The following is a 17,928-nucleotide window of genomic DNA, read 5'->3' as shown; positions in this document are numbered from 1 at the left end:
CAGTGGGTTGCAAAGGTATTCGGCCCCCTTGAAGTTTTCCACATTTTGTCATATTACTGCCATAAACATGAATCAATGTTATTGAAATTCCACATGAAAGACCAACACAAAGTGGTGTACACATGAGAAGTGGAACGAAAATCATACATGATTCCAAACATTTTTTTACAAATAAAGAACTGCAAAGTAGTGTGTGCATAATTATTCGGCCCCCTTTGATCTGAGTGCAGTCAGTTGCCTATAGACATTGCCTGATGAGTGCTAATGACTAAATAGAGTGCACCTGTATGTAATCTAATGTCAGTACAAATACAGCTGCTCTGTGAGGGCCTCAGAGGTTGTCTAAGAGAATATTGGGAGCAATAACACCGTGAAGTCCAAAGAACACACAAGACAGGTCCAAGACAGGTCAGGGATCAAGTTATTGAGAAATTTAAAGCAGGCTTAGGCTACAAAAAAGATTTCCAAAGCCTTGAACATCCCAAGGAGCACTGTTCAAGTGATCATTCAGAAATAGGAGTATGGCACAACTGTAAACCATTCAAGACAAGGCCATCCACCTAAACTCACAGGCCGAACAAGGAGAGCGCTGATCAGAAATGCAGTCAAGTGGCCCATGGTGACTTTGGATGAGCTGCAGAGATCTACAGCTCAGGTGGGAGACTGTCCATAGGACAACTATTAGTCATGCACTGTACAAAGTTGGCAAGAAGAAAGGCATTGTTAACAGAAAGCATAAGAAGTCCCGTTTGCAGTTTGCCACAAGCCATGTGGGGGACACAGCAACCATGTGGAAAAAGGTGCTCTGGTCAGATGAGACCAAAATGGAACTTTTTGGCCAAAATGCAAAACGCTATGTGTGGCAGAAAATTAACACTGCACATCACTCTGAACACACCATGCCAACTGTCAAATATGGTGGTGGCAGCATCATGCTTGGGGGGTGCATCTCTTCAGCAGGGACAGGGAAGCTGGTCAGAGTTGATGGAAAGATGGATGGAGCCAAATACAGGGCAAACTTGGAAGAAAACCTCTTGGAGACTGCAAAAGACTTGAGACTGGGGCAGAGGTTCACCTTCCAGCAGGACAACGACCCTAAGCATAAAGCCAGGGCAACAATGGAATGGTTTAAAACAAAACATATCTATGTGTTAGAATGGCCCAGTCAAAGTCCAGATCTAAATCCAATTGAGAATCTGTGGCAAGATCTGAAAACTGCTGTTCACAAACGCTGTCCATCTAATCTAACTGAGCTGGAGCTGTTTTGCAAAGAAGAATGGGCAAGGATTTCAGTCTCTAGATGTGCAAAGCTGGTAGAGACATACCTTAAAAGACTGGCAGCTGTAATTGCAGCAAAAGGTGGTTCTACAAAGTATTGACTCAGGGGGCCGAATAATTATGCACACCCCACTTTGCAGTTATTTATTTGTAAAAAATGTTTGCAATGTTGTATGATTCTCGATCCACTTCTCACATGTACACCACTTTGTATTGGTCTTTCATGTGGAATTCCAATAAAATTGATGCATGTTTGTGGCAGTAATGTGACAAAACGTGGAAAACTTCAAGGGGGCCGAATACTTTTGCAACCCACTGTATGTAGAGAGCAGGCTTTGGGTCCCATTGAGCCTTCCCGGTCCTGACTCCTTGCCCTCATTCTATTAATATTCTCCCATTGAAGTTACTCTACCAGCAGATTGAATACCTCTTTGGGACTCTTCATGTAGGCTTCGGAATGACTTGTGTCCCTGAGTACTTTCAAAGCGAAGCGGATCCGTACTACGCAAGCGCATCTGCAGTATGGATACACCCATCCTCAGAAGCACTTGGGAACATAAGTGATATCCAAGCCTTTCTCTAATGCATATCATTTGAATGGGGGACTGTGACTGAATGAGAGAACATAGAGGGGAACGGGAAGGCTGTATGGGATTTAAGAGCCTTCCCTCTTCATATGTGACACAACAAGGGTTAAGAGGCACCTAGAAAGGATACAATTCTGTTAAAAAACAATACAATTAAAACAAAGCAGAGGTGGCTTACCCCTCAAATAACACTATAAGGTATTGCAACAAAGGTTTATTTTGCATAGGCCACTCGTTTTGTGGGTCTAAGCCCACTTTCTCAGGCCAAATATAGTGCCAACAACTGTAAGAGCCAAAAGCACAGAGCGTTTGGGAGGGTTATTGGTCTATAGTGGTTTGACCACGATCAGTACCAGTACTTTTTTCAATAGAGCAACCAACACGCCACGTTTGGGACACCCGACTGGAGACGGGTTACAACTCTTCGCATGCCTGATGTGGTTGGTTGCCCCTTCAACTTTTTACACTTTAACTTTAGTGACATATTGCGCAATTGGGCTCCTGTTGTCTCTGTGTTTTTTTCTCAAGGTGTTAAGTCACCTCATCCACTCTTCATATGTGCGTAATTTTTTATTGACTGCTTCAGGCTCACTTAAAGAGAACCTGAACTGAAAATAAAAAGTCAAAATAACCATACATAGGTCATACTTACCTCCCGTGTAGTCTACTCCTCAATCGCTTTCTCCTCTCCTACATCCCATTTGTCCACTGTGATCAGTGGAATTCTCTGTCCTCCATTTTAAAAATGGCCATTACCCCATAACAGCTTCCTGGTCAGCACACTGTTAAACTGTAATATCGTCCACTTGAGCCATAGGGAAACATGGACATTACCTTGCACATTCAGTTGTAACTGACAGCTGCTGCTATAAAACTGACAGCAACTGGTATATTTCAATTCTGACAAAATATTGTCAGAACTGGAAGGGATCACTGTAAGAAGAAAATGGTGAGCTTCTGAGAGGAACTAACGGTGAGGTTAGTATGTAATATTCATTTGCAACTACATCATGTGTTTATTTTAAATATTTGCACTCGCTTCAGGTTCCCTTTAAATCATGAATTGCCTCGTGTCACTTACCTGAAGATATACATGCTGTGGCTGGACTTGTTGCTGCTGGCAGTGGTGTAGATGAACAGCTTGGTGGGTCTGTTGTGGGTTGAATCTAGACTGAGGGATCATGGGAATGGAAGAGGTATAGACAGGGGCTGGAGGAGTTGCAATCACTGTGCTGCACGTGATTGGCTGCATTTGTATTGAGTGAGCCCTCATTTGTGGATCCTGGACAAACCTGTGAGAAAATTAAAGAGCAAAGCATATGAGATTAAAATAACTGATGATAAAGCATACAGTAGGGATCTACCTAAACCATATTATACAGATCACAAATGGAATAGATCATAAGGACCTAAGTCCACTCAATACCAATATTGCTGTTTTAAAGGTGAGTGTTGGTAGGGGACAATTAGCTGTAAAAAGCTATTCCAGTAATTTCTCAGTGTTAAATAATCTGGAATATGTTATAAGTACATAAATATTTGTACCAGTTATACCTCAGATGCCTGTCCTGGTTGTAGTCTGGCGGCGGCTGTGCTCTTTCCCCACTTTCTGTTGAAATTTGTGAGGAAGCAGGAGCAGGGTGTGTTTGGGTGAACATCATGGTGTTGTTGTACAGAGGCATCACAATGTTACCATGAGTCTGTATAGACATAGCTGACATAGCTGTCTGCTGTGTCTGATTTCCTCTCATTAACCGCTGTTGCTGCAACTGTTGCTGCTGCTGCTGTTTTTGCAGCTGATGCTGTTGTTTCTGTAACTGCTGCTGTTGTTGTTGCTGCTTCTGTAGCTGATGCTGTTTGTGAAGCTGTTGCTGCTTCTGTAGCTGCTGTTGGTGGTTATGCTGCTGCTGCTGCTGCAGCTGATGCAGTTGCTGCTGGTGTTGAAGCTGTTGCTGAGCTTGTTGTACCTGTTGATGCTGGTGTTGTTGTGCTTGCTGTACTTGTTGCTGTACCTGCTGATGCTGGTGCTGTTGTGCTTGCTGTACTTGTTGCTGTATTTGCTGGTGCTGTTGGTGTGTTGTATTCTTTTTGTAGCATGCAAAAAAAGAGAAATAATTGTCAAGTCACCAGTCAGTTTGTGGTACTCAGTAACCAGTCACAAATATGTTATAGCACTCTAAAAGGAACACTCCATAATGCATTAAAAAATGTTGTTTAAGTTACCACAATTTTTTTAAAATGCTGTTCTTCCCTTTTTATGTAAACTGCTGTAAAGGTTGCCAAAATTGCACTTTACGTCCCCTTACAGTGAACCTTACGTGAAAATAAGCTGATGAGATAAACACATGTATCTATCCTTCTTCTCCAAAAAATTACCCTTTTTTAGATATCCCAGTTTTATATTATGTTTAAAAACTTAAAAACGTAGATTGTTTTATCTCCGCTCAATGACACAGTCTTTCTGTGCCTGAGAGCGTTTAAATATATGAACTATTGACCTTTTTTTATCTATCCCCTGCACTCAGAAGCTGTCCTCTGCCAGGCAAGAGTTTTTTGGCTGTAAATCCTTATCCTTGATGGTTACACTTTAGTCTGATTCTGACTAGGTCCCGACTGGAGAGAAACTTGCATACCAAAATAGTTACGGTAACTCATGCAAAAAAAAATAAAAATGGGAACACAGCATATGCTATGTATATTAGGCACTGTACATACACATATCTATCGCATCATGTCACATGCCACTTAAGGCACACTTTAAAGTGAACCTAAAGCCTGGAAAAAAAAGAGATTAACTCACCTGGGGCTTCCCTCAGCCCCCTGCAGCCGATCGGTGCCCTCGCAGCCCCGTTTTGACGCTCCAGGACCCGCCGGCGAACACTTCCGGTTTGGCCGTCACCGGCCGACAGGCATGGGAACGAGAGTGATTCTTCCCAGCCTGTATATCGCCCCCTATGCTGCTATTGCGGCCTGGAACGCGAACAATCACTCGCGTTCCCATGCCTGTCGGCCGGTGATGGCCAAGCCGGAAGTGTTCGCCGGCGGGTCCTGGAGCGTCAGAGCGGGGCTGCGAGTGCACCGATCGGCTGCAGGGGGCTGAGGAAAGCCCCAGGTGAGTTAATCTCATTTTTTTTCCAGTCTTTAGGTTCACTTTAAGGTTATCATGCCACAAGTTTAAATGAGATTGCCTTTATTTCTAGCCAACTTGTTTCGAGGGGTAGTGGTTAGATCACCTTGACGTGGTCAGTTTAGTGGCAGTTAATTTTTGTTTAAAGAAATAATAATAATTATACATGTGTAGCAGCGTGCAAAGAGTTAACTTAAAATGTGCTGGTCTGGGTCTTGATCAACAAGGCAGACAATATCACACTAGGAAAGCTGGTCAGCACATGGCTGGGATGTGCCCTGGCTGGATGGGAGGACCAGGAAGGGTTAGTATGTGTCACAGACAGCACATTTTTTTGCCAGTTGTAAAAAATAAACATGTTTTGGTCAGAGATCCGCTTTAAAAGCAACACAACTGTGAAATTAGCAAAGCTTCAATGATCTGCTCCACTGGACTGTAAATTGCTTTAAAATTCAATTTTACGTAGCCGAAATGTGTTTTCATTCTCTCCGGGTAATGAGAATATTTATTTAAATTAAATATTTTACCGTCAGCAATTAAAGATTACTGACAAATTTCTAATTTACAAATGACAGCAAAAATCATTATATTTTATACATGACTTATTTCGGAGAAGCAGTTGCTTTGTGTTGGTGATTTATACAAACTTTTTACTACATTATAAAGTATCTAACGAAATGAAATGCAAGACGTCCGATTTTAGCCTCTCGGCATTTAATTTCCCTGCAAAGTGGAACAATTTTTTTTTTTTTTACAGAGATTTACTGATATGTGATTCTCTATAGATATTCACTGAACTTCGATTCTTTACAGAGATTTGCTGAAATTTGATAAGTAATGCAATTTATAGGCTATTAAAAAGCTCTTCAGGAACAACAAAATATCCAGATTCTGCGTGGTAGACCCTTATCAAGAGGATCATACTGTTGCTCTTCCAGGGCTGTGGTTGTTATCATACAATGAAACACGTGTGGCAACAGAAATTACACTGGAGAAACATCCACTGAAATTACAAAAAGGAATGCACCCACATAGACACAGGACACGGAAGAAAACTACCGTAGTCCTGTAGGAGGGCACGGTGCTGAAAATGTGAATGCTGTGGTTCTGGGAAGGGGGATTTCAGAACCATTCAATGCCACAAATCCTTTCAACTCGTGGTGATAATTTTCTTTGATACAAGACAACTGGAATGAATAATGGCCTCAGTTTTCACCAACAGCCAACATTGCCATGACTACTTTCACTTATGTCTGCATCTTTTCTTATTCCTCACCTTCCTTTCAAAATACCTTTAAGTGGAATAAAACCCAGCATTTCTTCTTTGCTCTTAAAGATTATTTACAGCACATAATACAATAACACAATTTTTTTAAGTAAAACAGCATTCAAAGGGTTAAATCACAGGACTGACCTTTTCTCCTTCAGGGAGATCCCGCATCAGAATTGGTGATAACCTTATCTTGTGTTTACATTCTTCACTTGATACAATTGATTAAACATTATCTGACTGTGCAGACACTTCTGCTAATGAGTCCTGAACTGAAACACTGCTCAGAAATCATTACTGGGTGCATTTCAATAGAAATACAACCGTTATGAATAAAATCCACTGGCAGCTTTTAAAGTAAATAAACTGAACTTTCGGAACTTATAATGTCTAAATGAATTATAATACTTGTGCACAAAAGCAAATATGATAACTGTATGGGTTATAAAAAGTAGGAAAACACATTTTTATTGAATATTATGTCAGAGTTTAAAAACGCTTTAAGTAGCAAACTCTATTCTTTGACTTTCTAAAAATTACATTCTTGTGTTAGGAATCACACTTCTTATAACGTAAATGTTTGCAAGGTAAGTCGGTATGGGCATGGAACTTACAGATACAGTGGGTTGCAAAAGTATTCGGCCCCCTTGAAGTTTTCCACATTTTGTCACATTACTGCCACAAACATGCATAAATTTTATTAGAATTCCACGTGAAAGACCAATACAAAGTGGTGTACATGTGAGAAGTGGATCGAAAATCATACATCATTCCAAACATTTTTTACAAATAAATAACTGCAAAGTGGGGTGTGCGTAATTATTCGGCCCTCTGAGTCAATACTTTGTAGAACCACCTTTTGCTGCAATTACAGCTGCCAGTCTTTTAGGGTATGTCTCTACCAGCTTTGCACATCTAGAGACTGAAATCCTTGCCCATTCTTCTTTGCAAAACAGCTCCAGCTCAGTCAGATTAGATGGACAGTGTTTGTGAACAGCAGTTTTCAGATCTTGCCACAGATTCTCGATTGGATTTAGATCTGGACTTTGACTGGGCCATTCTAACACATAGATTGTAACGATTGTGGAACTTTCTCCGTGATCAGCGCACAACGCGTGCGCTGACACGGCGGAAATCCTCCACAAGCGTGTAATTGCAGGCACCCAGCAAAAGGTGCTACGCACCTGTAGAGGGAAATTCCTGTCGGCAGATGGCGCTGGGGAGTGCAGAGGAACCAATCCTCTGTACCTCCACAAATGCCAGACAGGAATTGTACGAAGCGCAGAACGCAATCGCAAGAGAGGCGATTGCGAATGAGAACGAGCAAAGGGACAGGTTGTATGTGTGTGCGCCAATCCAGTCGCCACCCCGCGACCGCGCACACACAACAGCAGATATGAAATAGGAACGCGATCGCGAGAGGTGCGATCGCCAGACGTGACACAAGGCAGATCAGGACAGAATACGAGGGTAGCAAAGGCACAGTAAATAATACAATGAGAAGATGCGGAAAACAACAAACGCTAGCTAACCGCGAACACCGCACTCATTCGCAACAGTGCACGCGGTTATGCGCGGTCTCCACGTGATAAGCACAATAGAGACAAGCACGCCTAACTAACCATCGACAGACAAACATGAAACAGAGGACGCGAACGCTTGCTTAACGGTTACCTCACCGAGCCTCCAGCAAGCGGTCGTAGCAGATAAGACAGACACACGAAAACAGGGACAAACGAGAGATAGGATCCACAGCACTAACGAAAAGTGGCTAGCGCGATCCAGGTACAGAGTAGCAGAACAGTAGAATCCCCAGCGCTAGCGAAAAGTAGCTAGCGCGATCCCAGGAGACAGAACAGAAGGATCCCCAGCGCTAGTGAAAAGTAGCTAGCGCGATCCCAGGAGACAGAACAGAAGGATCCCCAGCGCTAGCAAAAAGTAGCTAGTGCGATCCCAGGAGACAGAACAGAAGAGATAGCTGGTGGCAACCGCTGCACCAGCTATACTCCAAGAACAGAGATCAGAACCATTTCCTGTCAACACCATAGGGACAGGACAATGGCAACAGGCAAGACAAGACAGAACAGGCAATACAGATAATACAATCCTAACTGCACTAGGGAAATCTGCCTAGCGCAGATTCAGGAATTACTCTAAGCTGATGTTCAAACAGAGAGCAAGGCTGACACCCCACCTGGAGTGTTACATAGGACGAAATCCTTATGAACAGCGAAGCATTGTGGGAAAGACATAGTACTTATAGTACACGCCTCCAATGAATGTGGCCAGGCAATTTGCATGACAACGTATGCAAATTCCTCTGCAAGCACAAGCTGCAAAACTGACAGAAGCTCTTCTTTCCAGAGTCCTGCAGCATGCAAATCAAAAGAATGGTCAAAAAGCTGCCTGCCTGCACAGGCAGCTGAGCAAATCATCACATAGATATGTTTTGTTTTAAACCATTCCATTGTTGCCCTGGCTTTATGTTTAGGGTCATTGTCCTGCTGGAAGGTGAACCTCCACCCCAGTCTCAAGTCTTTTGCAGTCTCCAAGAGGTTTTCTTCCAAGTTTGCCCTGTATTTGGCTCCATCCATCTTCCCATCAACTCTGACCAGCTTCCCTGTCCCTGCTGAAGAGATGCACCCCCGAGCATGATGCTGCCACCACCATATTTGACAGTTGGCATGGTGTGTTCAGAGTGATGTGCAGTGTTAATTTTCTGCCACACATAGCGTTTTGCATTTTGGCCAAAAAGTTCCATTTTGGTCTCATCTGACCAGAGCACCTTTTTCCACATGGGTGCTGTGTCCCCTACATGGCTTGTGGCAAACTGCAAACGGGACTTCTTATGCTTTCTGTTAACAATGCCTTTCTTCTTGCCACTCTTACATAAAGGCCAACTTTGTACAGTGTATGACTAATAGTTGTCCTATGGACAGAGTCTCCCACCTGAGCTGTAGATCTCTGCAGCTCGTCCAGAGTCACCATGGGCCTCTTGACTGCATTTCTGATCAGCGCTCTCCTTGTTCGGCCTGTGAGTTTAGGTGGATGGCCTAGTCTTGGTAGGTTTACAGTTGTGCCATACTCCTTCCATTTCTGAATGATCGTTTGAACAGTGCTCCGTGGGATGTTCAAGGCTTTGGTAATCTTTCTGTAGCCTAAGCCTGCTTTAAATTTCTCAATAACTTGATCACTGACCTGTCTTGTGTGCTCTTTGGACTTCACGGTGTTGTTGCTCCCAATATTCTCTTAGACAACCCCTGAGGCCCTCACAGAGCAGCTGTATTTGTACTGACATTAGATTACACACAGGTGCACTCTATTTAGTAATTAGCACTCATCAGGCAACTGACTGCACTCAGATCAAAGGGGGCCGAATAATTATGCACACACCACTTTGCAGTTATTTATTTGTAAAAAATGTTAGGAATCATGTATGATTTTCATTCCACTTTGTGTTGGTCTTTCATGTGGAATTCCAATAAAATTGATTCATGTTTGTGGCAGTAATATGGCAAAATGTGGAAAACTTCAAGGGGGCCGAATACTTTTGCAACCCACTGTATAAGTTGTACTATCCCAAAACTTTTTTTTACCCTTTCCTATACATGAAATATTCCAAATGCTTGAATAATAAATATAATTGACAATTTTCTAATGTCTGCTGTCGGGACACTTGGTATAGCACAAAATTATGGAATGTACTTTGATTGAATAGTTACCTGAGTGGTTGACACAAACTGGCGACTTGCTGGCATCTGAGATGCACAAAAACGTTTTGAGCTCTTTCCCATTTCCAGGCCTTGCATGCTGACCACGTTCTGTTGCCGTGACACCTGCCTTGGGTCCGGCTGCTGCTGCTGCACATTAGTAAACCCCAGCGTGATTGGCGGCTGCATCAGCATCTTCAAAGGAGACACAATAAAGAACAAAATTAAGTCTTCAAATAGATCATACTATAGAAGTCTTCATAAGTTTACACTATAGACACCAAATATGCTAAAGATAGACATAAATTATGCAATATTTTAACCACTTAAGTCTATCTGGACGAATATATCCGTCCAGATAGACTGTGCAGCTCCTGCTGCCTGAGGCGCACGATCGCGCTCCCACCGCCTGCCGTTAGCCCCCTGATCACTCAATGAGAATATAGTTCCCATTCACCGATCTAAGTCCCCCGCAGAAAAAAACAACGGTCTCTTATCAGAGACCGCGATCTTTCTGCCCAAAAAAGTTTCCCATCTTCTTTCTAGTTCCTAGAAGCGTGATCGTACGCTTCCAGGATGTTGACTGTGGCCATCTTGTGGCCAAATAGTAAACTACACCCACATACATTTTTTATTAAATAAATACATTATATTACATTTAAAATTAGCTGTTTACCTCCCACACTAAAAATTACCCAAATATATTTTTTAATTAAAAAAAAATTACAATAAAAACAAACAAACAAACAAACAAACAACATAAAGTTACCTAAGGGTCTGAACTTTTTAAATATGCTTGTCAAGAGAGTATAGTAATATCTTTTTTTAAATTATAAGCTTGTAAATAGTGATGGACGCAAATTGAAAAAATGCAACCTTATTTCTAAATAAAATATCGGCGCCATAAATTGTGATAGGGACATCGTTTAACCACTTGAGGACCCACCCTTTACCCCCCCTTAAGGACCAGCGCTGTTTGTTTGGATCTGTGCTGGGTGGGCTCTGCAGCCCCCAGCACAGATCCGCGGCCACACAGAGCGATCAGATCGCCCCCCTTTTTTTCCCCCTATGGGGATGATGTGCAGGGGGGGTCTGCTCGCTCCTACCTGCAGGCATGTTGCGGGGGGGGGCACCTCAAAGTCCCCCTCCGCGGCGACATTCTCCCCCCTCCCTCTCCTACCTGCTCCCCCGGGAGATCTGGGCTGCACAGGACGCTATCCGTCCTGTGCAGCCAGTGACAGGACGTCCCCTGTCACATGGCGGCGATCCCCGGCCGCTGATTGGCCGGGGATCGCCGATCTGCCTTACGGCGCTGCTGCGCAGCAGCGCCGTACAAATGTAAACAAAGCGGATTATTTCCGCTTGTGTTTACATTTAGCCTGCGAGCCGCCATCGGCGGCCCGCAGGCTATTCACGGAGCCCCCCGCCGTGAATTGACAGGAAGCAGCCGCTCGCACGAGCGGCTGCTTCCTGATTAATCAGCCTGCAGCTGGCGACGCAGTACTGCGTCGCTGGTCCTGCAGCTGCCACTTTGCCGACGCACGGTATAAGCGTGCGGTCGGCAAGTGGTTAAATAGTGAAATAACCGGGACAAATGGGCAAATAAAATACATGAGTTTTAATTACGGTAGCATGTATTAATTTCAAACTATAATGGCCAAAATCTGAGAAATAATGAGTTTTTTTTTCCATTTCTGTACTTTCTTAATCTTCCTGTTGAAATGGATTTAGAAAAAAATAATTCTTAGCAAAATGTACCACCCAAAGAAAGCCTGATAAGTGGTGGAAAAAAGATATAGATCAATTAATTGTGATAAGTAGTGATAAAGTTATTGGCAAATGAATGGGAGGTAAAAGTTGCTCGGATGCATAAGGTGAACAACACTGTAGGCTGAAGTGGTTAATTGACTAAAGATTACTATAGGTTCAAAACAGACATTGGTTCTAATGAACTTTTATAAGCAAAAACAAAGCTGATTGATGTTTGATTGTTTTATTGATTGAGCAATGATCAAACAAGTCCATTCTTTATTGGACAGAGTGGCCAGGGGAGCACAGGGGGGGGGGGGGGGGGGGGGCGCAGGAAGTAGCAGTAAATTTCTGGCATTCCTATAGCTTTATACTGCATTGAGCAGTACAAAGCGAATGACAGACATGTGTTTGATATTTTATCAGATGCTGAGACCTGATCAATATTAAGTATCCATTATTTACTAGCTTGTACAACTTAAAGGGGCACTATGGTTAAAAATTTTAAAATTTAAAATATGTGCAAACATAGACAAATAAGAAGTATGTTTTTTCCCCAGAGTAAAATGAGCCATAAATTACTTACCGTATCTCCTATGTTGTTGTCACTTACAGTAGGTAGTAGAAATCTGACAGTAGCGTAGGTTTTGGACTAGTCCATCTCTTCATGGGGGGATTCTCAGCAAGGCTTTTATTCTTTATAAAGATATTCCCTAAAAAGGATTTAAACAATGATGCTGGCCAGCTTCCCTGCTCGCTACACAGTTTTTTTGGCAGCTGGACAGAGCAATTGCCATTCACTAAGTGCTTTTGAAAATAAATATATCCCTGAGAATCCCCCATGAAGAGATGGACTAGTCCAAAACCTGTCGCTTATGTCAGATTTCTACTACCTACTGTAAGTGACAGCAACATAAAAGTAAAGTAATTTATGGCTCATTTTACTCTGGAAAAAATGTACTACTTATTTGTATATGTTTGCACAAATTTGAAATTTTAAAATTTTTCGTCATAGTGACCCCTTAATTATTGATCAGGGTAATATTGATTGTACCTTATGTCAGGCATGCATTGTGGACTCTATACCCCTTGTTTTAGGGTTTATTGACCCGAGAGAGGGTAGTTTCCAGTGTAATGATCACCAAACCAGAAGAGAACCCAGCCTCATGTTTACTGTACATAGCTGTAAAGAATGGTGGCACAGATACTGCTTTCAAAAGCCTAGTGATGGTTCTAAACAATGCAGTTAGGCTCTTGTAAGGAAACCGGTCCATGGAAATGTGTAAAGTTATGTTGAACGTGTTGCTGAGAAGTTGTAATGGTTTGTATATGTATCATTGAAATGCTCCTTCAGAACAATTGTTTTTAAATGCTCCTTTGGGATGTCTCCTTGAGGAGACCTGAGGTACCTGGAGATTGGGATCTTGTACTAGCTGCAGCTGCTCCTTGATAACATGCAGCTCCTGCTGCTGAGTTTTGATGTCTGCCTGTAATATCCTCGTCCTCTCTTCCAACTGCTCCTTCAGCTGGGTCACCATTCCCATCTGGGCTGGATAGTGATACACTGGCTGTAAAGCAAGCACACAAACATTGAGTTATGGTGCTAGATAAGCAGCATCTTTAAATATAGTATACAGAAGGGGAGGGGCCAATTCAGCTCATCTGCCATCTAATTTCTTTAGGTCCAAAGTGTTTTGACCAATTTATGGTACAATGTATGAAGGTAGAGTTACTGGCTAATCTGTTCTTTTCTATGAAACGAGTAATAAGAATAATTCTGCATGTCAACTGCCCATACAGTTCTATGGGCCTGTTCACAGTATCCAGGTAACTGATCATGTTATTCTAACTCCCTGCATGCAGGATTTGTATTCTAGTCTCTGTCCAGTCTCAGTTGCAGTTTACACTCATAATGCACGTGATATGCAACGCACCACTCTGAACCTATTCTTATTTTTATCTCTAGGATAATTAAGATTTTCAAGAGATTTCCTTTTCTGACCTCAATTTCACTGAAATGTAATGAGTTGTTAGTGGTAAGGCCTGGTTTCTGTCATGATGTTAGCATATTTCTGTTAGTATGATTAACCTCTTTCCACCCGCGTCACACCGATGGGCGTGGCCGTGGCGGCAGCCCCAGGACCGCCTAACGCCGATTCGCGTAAAGTCCTGGGGCCAGCTAATGCAGGAGATCGCGCGCACGCTGCACGCGCATCTCCAGCTTGGGGGGCGGAGCTCCGCCCTGCCCCGCCTTCAGTCTCCAAGCGGCTATTGCCGCTCGGGAGACTGTTAGACGGCGTGATCGACGTCTATTTACACTGTGCAGCGTTGCAATCAGCAGCAGCGCTGCACTGGGGACAGCCGTGTGACACGGGTGTCCCCCTGGGGGACAAGAGAGTGATCGGCTCTCAAAGGCAGAAGCCTATGACAGCCGATCGCCGTAATTGGCTGGCTGTGGGGAGGGAGGGAGGGAACAGGCTTAAAGAAACAGTTGTTTTAAAAAAAAAAAAAAAACAGGAACAATAATATTTATTATAAAAAAAATAAACATGTGGGGAACGATCAGACACTACCAACAGAGAGCGCTGTTGGTGGGGAGAAAAGGGGGGGCAATCACTCGTGTGCTGTGTTGTGCGGCCCTGCAGCTTGGCCTTAAAGCTGTAGTGGCCAATTTTACTAAAAATGGCCTGGTCACTAGGGGGGTTTAGCCCTGCAGTCCTCAAGAGGTTAATAACATATTATATTTTTAGACATCAGGAATGTTGTTGGGGGGGGGGGGGTCATTATTAAGGAATTAACTTAAGGGGTATGTAAGGATTAGGCTTTTGTAATAAATTAATTAAATTAATCGTAGGTGACGGGTTTTACATAGGGAAGAGGTGAAAGTTAGGTGCGAGGAAGGTCAAAAGTAATGTACAGGATAGAAGATTGACAGAGAAGAGCACTGACAACACAACTTTAAATACCTACTTTCCTAGTAGTTTTGGGTCACCCAGAACTGCTTGGTTATTCTGTTGTTCTGGCCCAAGCCCTATCCCATAGAGCCATATCAATCCCTGCTATGCACTGAGATGCTTGCTATACACCAGTAATTCTGGTTTCAGGGGCATAAAGAGATAATGTGCATATTTAGCAGTGGTGCATTATGGGTAACCACAGTTAAACACTTAAATCTGAATGATTGCAAATACCTTCTGTTTTAATAAGGCAAACCACACTAAGCATTGTTTTTTTCGTAGGCCATTTTGATCTCTTTTAGTCCCCTATACTTTCTCAGTAGTTATGGGTCACTCCGAGCTGCTTGGGTATTCTGTCAAAGCCAATGGTAGAATATTGGTAACTATATTGGTAACTGCACTTAACTGATATTCTTTTGTCCTCACCTGCCCATTCATACCCATATTAAAAAAATGTATGAGTAAAATGAACCCCTTTCCAGAACATGCCAATGTAATTGCCTAATAGGATTTATGGAAATGTTTTGCCAGCAAGGCCTCTTAAGCCTATGTCATTCTGCCCTGTATACTGATCAGACCTGCTCATGACTCATTCACAGCTTTCATCTTCAGTAATCTTAGTACAGACGCTGTGGAGCATTTGATTAACCTCCCTGGCGGTAAGCCCGACACAGTGTCGGGCTAGCCACCGCAGGGGAACGCATCGCCCCGGGAGGATTTTTTTAAAATAAAATGTGTTACCTTTTGTTAAGCTAGCACTTCGCTAGCTATCTATGCCCCCAAATCTCTCCGGTATACGTACCCCCCCAGGGATCCCGCGATGGCACAGCCTCCCAATCAGCACCCGGCTTCGCTATGGGGAGGATCGGTACTGCACATGACGTCCATGATGTGATGTCCGATCGTCGCCATAGCGACGAGGGATGCTAATTGGGAAGCTGTGGCTCTCATGGGATCGCGGACAGGTGAGTGTTGCCGGCGGTGATTGGGTGGGGGGGGGGGCGTAGAGGTGCCGGGGGACTTAAGCAGTATAGTTAGCTAGCCTAGTGCTAGCTAACATTAAAAAAACAAAAACATTTCATTAAAAAAAATCCCTCCCTCGGACGCAGCCACTTAAACTGCGTACCGCCAGGGAGGTTAATAGACAGCCAGGGTGTCATAAGCGTTAGAGGGCAAGGGGCTTTATAGCCCTGGTAAGTGAGTGGTGTAGAAATTCCCAAACAGAGATAGGAAGAAAAGCCTGCCAGTGGTGTGGCGAGGAATGGTCAATGGGATGCTAATAACTCTAGCCTGCATGCACATTTATTGCAAATTCTATGCAATAAAGTATGTAAAGTAATTACAAGTAGGTAGAGGAGGGAGGGGTTACTATGAGAGATAGGGTAGGCAAAGCGATAGTAGAATATTGGAGGAGGTGGCATGTGAAGGAGGAGGGGGTGCCTTCCACTGCCACCTCCTCCTGCTTTATAGAAATGTAAGTTTACATATGGCTAGCATCGATGTGCTATTTCAGTTGCATTCTGTTTTAATCTGAGTTTATCATTTTAGCATTTAGTGTATAGTTTGCATCTGTTTTGAATTCAAGGTGTGTATTTAGCCGCTAGGGGGCTCTGCACACCTCTGTTGGTAGTCATTTTAGATGCAGTCTGATTAGGAGCGCTGCCGATTTCTACCTGTTCCAAGAAAGATAGTAGAATATTGTTTTAATTAACGATATTCTACTATCGGTATTGCCCAATAGTGGGTTATCAGTAATTTTACCAAGATTCTACTCTCATCTTCGCCTGGTGCCCTTATTGCATGTACACAAGTTTGCAAACATCTGCCGTTTAATAACAGAAAACCCAGCCTAGATTTGCTGGTTAGGTAATGTTACCCAACCTTAATACATGACCCCCAGTATGTCTTATATGAAATAACTCACTTTCACTAACTGGATATTCATACTAGTGTTTTCCACTCCAGTCTTACCAGGATAGCCTGCTGGGGGGACACAGTCGGCTGAACAACATGGTGCTGTGCTAGATGCTCAGGCTGGGCTTGAGAAGGTACCACAGTCTGCTAGGAAAACAAATAGTTTTATTAGTTTGACATCTTGCTGAAGTACCATCTGAAAACATAAATTACGCAATCTTTTTATATAGAAAGGTATTTCAGATCATCAGCTCATGTTCAAAATGCAAGACCGCATTGGCTGAATTCAGGACAGTGGGTGGAGCTATGCAAATAATTTATAAATGACAGTTCAACACACTGATGCATAACAGTTCAACATGTCAGTTAAAGAGACTCTGTAACAAAATTGTCATCCTTATTTCTTCTATCCTATAAGTTCCTATACCTGTTCTAATGTGCTCTGTCTAACTGCAGCCTTTCCTACTTGCACAGTGGCTGTATTATCTCTGTTATATGATCTAATCTTCTCCCCTCTGTCGGCTCTGTCGGGCTGAGGCAGTCAAGCTGGAATGTGCTGTGCTGCTTGTGATTGGATAGAAGCTATACACACCCTCTCCAGGCCCCCTGCACACTCTGTTTGACTCACACACTGAGCTCCTCTCAGCATATCACTTGCTCCTACGCCTCAAAATAACTTTTTAAGTATCCTATGGTATTCTATTATATTTAAGCATTTACAAAGTAGGTTGAATGATTTACTGTCTCTAATCAGTGGCAGCCTATTAAGTGTCCCAGAGTTAGAAAAAGATCAATAGTTCATGTATTTTATCTCTCCCTGCCCTCAGAAGTTGTATTCTGGCAGGAACACTTTTATGGCTGCAATTTGCTTATCAGTGACCGAAAAGACAGACGCTTTCATGCCTAGAAATTAACCCTTTCGGGCAGCAAAATAAAACAGCCTGGTAATGTTTTGTACTGTATGTACACATGTTTATCTCATCATGTCACATAATGCCTTGGGTACACTTTAAGGGCAAACTAGTGACATAACAGGCCACATGGGCATACAAAGAGCGATAAAAACCAAAAAGAATTTTCAACCCCTTATTAGACCATCCAAAACTAAAATGTAATTTTTTCCCTCAAGTTAGGCTTTACTCAAAGTACCGGTAGTAGTAGCAACCTTGTTGTAAATTACTGTTACTCAAGCAATGCGAAAAGAAGTTGATTTGTATGTGAAATACTTATTCTCCTATGCATTGGTGAATCAACTCTGGTAGACTTTCTGCAAGCACTTGTGTCACCTACCTAAACAATGGACAGTGAAGGAAAGCCCTCACTCTGTTGGGTCCCT

At 42.9% G+C, this 17,928-nt stretch overlaps 1 protein-coding gene across 8 annotated transcripts in view; it reads right to left on the bottom strand.

Annotated features, from left to right (window-relative positions):
• The window catches only part of PASD1 (PAS domain containing repressor 1), a 214,887-nt gene that overhangs the window by 9,356 nt on the left and 187,603 nt on the right, over positions 1 to 17,928 (bottom strand). For 7 of the 8 annotated variants that reach the window (XM_068251045.1, XM_068251039.1, XM_068251044.1 and 4 more), the window contains exons 16-20: positions 16,650 to 16,739; positions 13,131 to 13,289; positions 9,985 to 10,167; positions 3,420 to 3,949; positions 2,947 to 3,157 (exon numbers count right to left, since the gene is read on the bottom strand). In XM_068251045.1, the coding sequence (XP_068107146.1) occupies positions 2,947 to 3,157; positions 3,420 to 3,949; positions 9,985 to 10,167; positions 13,131 to 13,289; positions 16,650 to 16,739 (1,173 nt within the window). The remainder of the gene's footprint in view (positions 1 to 2,946; positions 3,158 to 3,419; positions 3,950 to 9,984; positions 10,168 to 13,130; positions 13,290 to 16,649; positions 16,740 to 17,928) is intronic. The other variant, XM_068251038.1, reaches the window with a different exon arrangement.

The sequence above is a fragment of the Hyperolius riggenbachi genome, chromosome 8 (genome assembly GCF_040937935.1).
Source record: "Hyperolius riggenbachi isolate aHypRig1 chromosome 8, aHypRig1.pri, whole genome shotgun sequence".
NCBI classification, from domain to species: Eukaryota; Metazoa; Chordata; class Amphibia; order Anura; family Hyperoliidae; genus Hyperolius; species Hyperolius riggenbachi.
Note: the sequence above shows the minus strand (reverse complement) of the source record. Positions and strands in the feature narration are given on the sequence as shown.